General features: G+C 37.8%; 1 protein-coding gene across 2 annotated transcripts; it reads left to right on the top strand.

Annotated features, from left to right (window-relative positions):
• The first annotated feature begins 477 nt into the window (after nt 1–477).
• Nucleotides 478–2,388, top strand: LOC125218055 (aquaporin PIP1-2). 2 transcript variants are annotated; one of them, XM_089062607.1, is made up of 4 exons: nt 478–874; nt 1,313–1,608; nt 1,845–1,998; nt 2,034–2,388. In XM_089062607.1, exons 1-4 carry the CDS (start codon nt 550–552, stop codon nt 2,147–2,149), a joined length of 891 nt encoding a protein of 296 aa, XP_088918733.1. In that variant the 5' UTR covers nt 478–549; the 3' UTR covers nt 2,150–2,388. The 2 variants fall into 2 exon arrangements, with proteins under 2 accessions (XP_088918733.1, XP_047975609.1); XM_048119652.2 differs by having other exon boundaries at nt 479–874; nt 1,845–1,985; nt 2,089–2,388.
• Nucleotides 2,389–6,277: the final 3,889 nt, after the last annotated feature.

Here is a 6,277-nt window from a genome sequence, read left to right as displayed (position 1 = left end):
AAACTAGAGTGTAATTAAACGAGTAATTAACTTTCGAGCTATAAAATTAAATCAAAGTAAAAGTTGTATCCCTTTTTTCCCACAAGAATATGCATGCACAATTTTCCTTTTAATTCGTCCTACAAAATCATACACTTTCTAAATTTCTTTTCTCTTTAATAAGGCGTGCCTCATTCCTTATTAACAATAATTTAATTATTCTTTTTAACTTTTTTTCTCTTTTACTTTACTAATTATGCATTAAAATCTGTGTCGAATAAAAAATTCATACTCTTGTGAGACGGAAGAAAGTAGTTTTATTCTCAAATTAATCATTGCTCAAAAATCAAAAAGCGAGAAACACAGTGGGTTGAGGAGAATAAACAAAACTCCAAGGACTTAAAACACAAACACGAAGCCTAAAAAGAATTTGAGAATATGGTGTATATCCCTCGCACTTATCCTTTCACGTGAGTATAAATCAGTCTGTATCCTCTCCACTTCACCGCACCACTTCAATCTCATCAAACCCCAAACCTAGAGAGAGGAAAAAAACCAGAGTGAGAGAAAATGGAAGGCAAAGAGGAGGATGTTAAGCTCGGAGCGAACAAGTTCAACGAGAGGCAGCCAATTGGCACCTCCGCCCAGACCAAGGACTACAAGGAGCCTCCACCGGCTCCGCTGTTCGAGCCCGGCGAGCTCACCTCCTGGTCCTTCTGGAGAGCCGGCATTGCTGAGTTCATGGCCACCTTCTTGTTCCTCTACATCACTGTTCTGACTGTCATGGGCTACGCCAGGTCGACTTCCAAGTGCGCCAGCGTTGGTGTTCAAGGAATCGCCTGGGCCTTCGGTGGAATGATTTTCGCCCTAGTTTACTGCACAGCTGGAATTTCTGGTAACTTTTCTTACTCAAATTAGCACTATTGGTGTGTGTATTTTGTGGATCTGCTGTTTTTTTTTTTTACCTCAGGGTGACGGTTTCAGCTTGTAATTTGTTGTTTGCGTAGCTAATTTGTGGTTGTGTCGTGAAATCAGTGTTTGATCTAGACATGCATTCACTTTAATTTTGTTTTTTTTCTCGAATTAGCAAATTTGCTTGCATTTGTGCGTACGTTTATGGTTAGCTTGAATTTTGATATTTTGCAAATTCTAGCTTAAATTTCTGCTTCGAGCGCTCTCCTTTCCATGTTTGAGCTCGGGAGATTGTAGATCTAGCGCAAGTTTCTACAATCATCTCAAATTGATTGTTGAAATTCGAGCCGAATAAACCTTGCAGCATCTGTTCTGAATTAATTTCCATGTAGTGATTTGTGAATGTTGGTGAAATTTTCAGGTGGACACATCAACCCAGCCGTGACATTCGGTCTGTTCTTGGCGAGGAAACTGTCTCTGACCAGAGCAGTTTTCTACATTGTGATGCAAACCCTGGGTGCCATCTGCGGTGCTGGTGTGGTCAAGGGTTTCCAGCCCACCATCTACCAGATTCAGGGCGGTGGTGCTAACGTCGTTGCCCATGGCTACACCAAGGGCTCCGGCCTTGGTGCTGAGATCATTGGCACCTTCGTCCTCGTCTACACCGTCTTCTCCGCCACCGATGCCAAGAGAAACGCCAGAGATTCTCATGTTCCTGTGAGTATAACTTTATATAGCTCCATCGCTGCACGCTTAAATTAATGAATTCTTTTCTTAATATGGTATGCAAATTAAGTGTTGATTTAGAGTACAAGTCTTGAAACATTGTTGGCAGGGCTTAATGTATTTGTTAGCAAACATCAGCTTAAACAATTCTCATTTGTTGTAGGAATTTAAGAGCAATTCTTGAAACAGAGTTGGTTTAGGAATGAATCTAATGTGTTGATTTGCAGATTTTGGCTCCCCTCCCAATCGGATTCGCCGTGTTCTTGGTTCACTTGGCAACCATCCCCATCACCGGAACTGGCATTAACCCTGCCCGCAGCCTTGGCGCAGCCATTATCTTCAACAAGGATAACGCATGGGATGACCACGTAAGTTCATCACAATAAATTATCTTTCAGAAATGTTAATGAAGTGATCATTGTTCTTTTGCATCTCTAACTTATGTCGTTCGTTTACTATACCTTGTTGCAGTGGATCTTCTGGCTTGGACCATTCATCGGCGCTGCCCTTGCTGCCCTCTACCACCAGGTGATCATCAGAGCCATCCCATTCAAGAGTGGGCACTAAAATTTTCGTGTTTGTGAGCACTTGTGCTGCAACTTGAAAGTGTGAAGCTGCTGTTTCTTGGTTCTTTGATGATGATCTAGAATTGTGTTCATTGTAGTTTTATTTATGTATTTTATCTACTGAGTTTGGACCTGTGTTTGGCTCACATGTAAAGATAATTGTATGATTTGGGAGTTATTATTGTATTGCCTACTTTTTCATCAACTTATTTTGGTAAGTGCGCTTTATCTTGTTGATTACACATTATCATATAGCATGTGCATTAGTTTGATAGGTAGGCCGGGCTTACAATAATATGCGAATTAAAAAAATACTTGTATTGTAAATTGCTACAATAATTGCGCACATTAGGAGATACTTATAACAATGTTATCAGGATAAGGCCACCACTTTTCAATACTTGCTTTTCCCCAATTAAAATCATAAATCAAAAATAGATTAAATAGTGATCTGTAAAATGTGTCAACATTTTTTTTGTGGAAGAAGTATTATTACACTTAATTACCGAGTATAGCTGCATTTGGTGTCATCATTCACTTCCATCATCCTTATATAGAAAGTTGTATAGTACTCAATTTTTATTGTAGATATATAATACTATTATAGGTACAATAGGAAACGGGTTACCCGCAGGTACTCACACAGGCACACCTAGGGGTGGCGAAATGGGTTATCCGCGGATATTCGCATCCGACAAGTTAGGTATATGTACCCGATTTTAGCTAAATTTGTTGTTCCAATACTCACCCCGCAATATATCGAGATTACGCGATACCCGTGTCGGATATCCCGTACCCGACATTGCGGGTACTTGTACCCAATCCAAAAATAAATTTTATAAGAAAATAAATTTATGAGACATAAAATATTTGTTACTACTAATTAACTAATATGGAATTTTGAAAACCTTAAAAATCGATAATGTTTCTTAATTAATTTACTTTATTAATTTTGATGATAAGTTTGAATAGATTATGAATAAAAGTGAGGGAAGCTCTAGAGCTAGTTTCAGAGTTTTCAACTAAATATTCGTTGGAATATAAAAATGTTTCAAAAGATCTCTTTAAACACTTAGGTTCCATAAAGTATTAAAATATTGTATATAGTTAATACTAATAATATCGAGTATTATCGGGACTAACAGATATACTCATGCGGGTTGTGGGTATATTCGCTACCCGATCCCGCCCTGTTTCCTGTTATCGCCGGGTAATGGGTCTCAATACCCGGCGGATATTAAGTCGAAATGAGAATTATCCATTACCCGCTACCCGTTTTGCCCCCCTAAGTACACCGAATACCTGTTCGAGTAACCTGAGATTACCGAAAGAATAAATACTTCAATTTTCTAGTTTCTTTGAATGAAAAAATTACTATTCTTTTACTGCAAACTTTGAAGAAAAAAACCATTAATAATCACAACATTGAGCATTAAATAATACTACTCCTTAAAAAACATATCTATAATATATCATCATTAATCCTTAAACCTTTACTTCAATAAAAATTATACTACCTCCGTTTTTTAAAAATAGTTTGTTTGAAACGGTACGAGTTTTAATACACAATTTGGCAAAGTAAGAGAGAATGAGAGAAAAAGTGGTAAAGTAAGATAGAGAGAGAGAAAGAGAAAAATTGGCAAATTAAGAGAGATTGAGAGAAAAAAGTAATGAAATTAATGTTAGTGGATGATGGGGTCCACTTTATTAAGGGGTGTAAGAATTTCCTAAAATGAAAAATTTGAAAGTTGTTATATTTAAGGAACGGACTAAAAAGAAAAGAGTTGTTATTTTTAAAAAACGGAGGTAGTAACCAATATTACTGATCTATTTCTCTTAATTCATTAGTATACATTCTCTCTCTTACTTTCTCCCCTCTATTTTTTTTCCATCTCTTACTTTGTTCTCATTCACTTAACTCGTGCCGAAAAGAAATGTCTCACTTAATGAGGGACGGATGGAGTATGAAAGAGAGAAAAGAGTTACTACTCTCTTCGTCCCTTTGTAGTAGAGGCATTTTTCAGGGAGGGTAACTGCAACGCTAGAGGGACATGGTAAACAACACCAGCGCGTTGCCGGGGGAGAGCTGGGTGGTGGAGGCATGGGGCAGTACAGACAGGGTCAGAGCTAGGAATTTATAGGAAATGAGGCAAATTTATTTAGAAGATTAAAAGAAATGGATTTAAAATAGGTATTGTAACAGCCCGGATTTCTAGGGTATAATAAATACGGCGACTGATACTTAGGCGAACTTAAAGGCAACAAGAACGTAGACTAAGGTTTCATTTAAAGAGATTTAACCAAGGGTTTAATGAACTATCAAGGTAATAAGTCAACGGCTTAATCACGAAAATCAAGATGAATAGATAACATAAGCTAAGCTCTAAAGGAGGGTTTACTCAACAAAACGCAATATTTCACAATATTCCAATTCAAAGAAATAAATTCAAATCGACCAAAGATAATAAGTTTCCAAAAATTTAGCGGAAGCAATCCAAGAGAAAGCGAAGCCATGTATGAAGACATGACTACACTCAAAGTTCCAAACATCCATTTTATTCGATTCAACTGTCTCAACACCACCGACCGCCCATCGCCGCTCAACCTGCACATAGGGAAAACACATGCAGGGCTGAGTATTTTAAACATACTCAGTGGACTCATGCCAAAACGTTTTAATAGTTATGCCACCCTTACCATAGTGAACTCGAGGTTTATCATTTATTTTAAAGGATAGCATCGAGTATCACAAAAATATTTCATGGACTGGCCAGTCAAAAAATACCTCCCATTTTCTCATCAATCAACAATATCATGGTGCGACGAAGTATGGCCACACTTTCGCCCATGAGACCGGCCGACTAGCAAGGACGGCTCCCGATCTCCCGTGTACACTAGCCTGATAGGGTTTGCGGCCCTACTCAGACCCGAATTCGTTTATATAGCCCTATAGCCTAATGGAGCGCACTCGCAAACTAGGCATCAGACACACACAATAACCAAAATAATCATAGGCATGGCATAACAGTTTAATCCACCCTTATTGCTCCACTTTCATAAATTTGCAACATAAGAGAGAGTTTAAGAATAAAGCCCACCTCGATTCCTAGATTTCAAGCACGTTCTTCTTCTTGTTATCACACCGAGAACGCGAGCTATCACCTTTAATTTATGTATATCACAAATAAGTCTCCATCATTGATCAAAATCATGCATGTTCCCAACGTTTCCCTTTTTTCCATCGTTTAGTTTTAATATCATCATCCAAAATCAAAGTACGATTATCATATCGTTTTTATTCGCACAACAACTCCAGATTTATCATCAAATCGTGTCACGCATGAGTGTTTTCCACACACAACACACGCACACACACACAACACATGTGCACGCACACCGAGGCGTGCACACACACACACACACGGTCACACACACACACATATGCATCCCAAATTCATCGATTGTTTTCCCCTTCACTCAATCTAAATGCATGTGGACTCAAGAACACCGATTGATCGGTAGAGGAAGAAAAGATCAAATAAAAATACCTTTTCGATAGAATGAACAGTAGAAACAAAGTAGTAGCCTTGATTCTTCAACAAATTCTTGAATTTCAACTTCAATTCCTCACACAAGATGAAGAAATAATGGAGAAAGTAGAAGAAAATTTTGAGAGAGAGAGTGGGAGAGAGATCGACAAGAGTGAGGGAGAGATGGGGCGGTTTTTGTGATGCTAGGGTTTTGATTCTCCCTCTTATATTTATAGAGTGCAAGATATAACCCAATAATTAAATAAATAAAGATTTGGAGGAGATTTGGTGGTTGTAGTGGCATTAAAAAGGTTGAGCGAATAGGGGATTTCGAAATTTAGGCCTTTTAATTAGCCTATGATTTAATTTGAATATTTCACGGAGTAGAATAAAATATCACGGAGCAAAATAAAATAATAATTCTCCCCAATTAAAAGGAAATAGGCGTGATTTTCATTCCTCCCACAAGGAATTTAATTAAAATCCTAATTTAAATAGGATATGACAAGATCTTCTTAGATATGGTAAGATATGCTGGGATATTTGAATTTATTTATGGAAGAG

Source organism: Salvia hispanica, chromosome 1, assembly GCF_029641045.1.
Source record: "Salvia hispanica isolate PSC_SH4W2 chromosome 1, Shi_PSC_v1, whole genome shotgun sequence".
NCBI classification, from domain to species: Eukaryota; Viridiplantae; Streptophyta; class Magnoliopsida; order Lamiales; family Lamiaceae; genus Salvia; species Salvia hispanica.
Note: the sequence above shows the minus strand (reverse complement) of the source record. Positions and strands in the feature narration are given on the sequence as shown.

What these genes read in the sequence shown, in the direction of transcription:
- LOC125218055 (XM_089062607.1), top strand. Translation starts at nt 550, where the DNA reads ATGGAAGGCAAAGAGGAGGATGTTAAGCTCGGAGCGAACAAGTTCAAC. An exon ending in CTGCACAGCTGGAATTTCTG is followed by an intron (nt 875 to 1,312) that starts GTAACTTTTCTT and finishes TGAAATTTTCAG; the next exon opens with GTGGACACATCAACCCAGCC. An exon ending in CCAGAGATTCTCATGTTCCT is followed by an intron (nt 1,609 to 1,844) that starts GTGAGTATAACT and finishes GTTGATTTGCAG; the next exon opens with ATTTTGGCTCCCCTCCCAAT.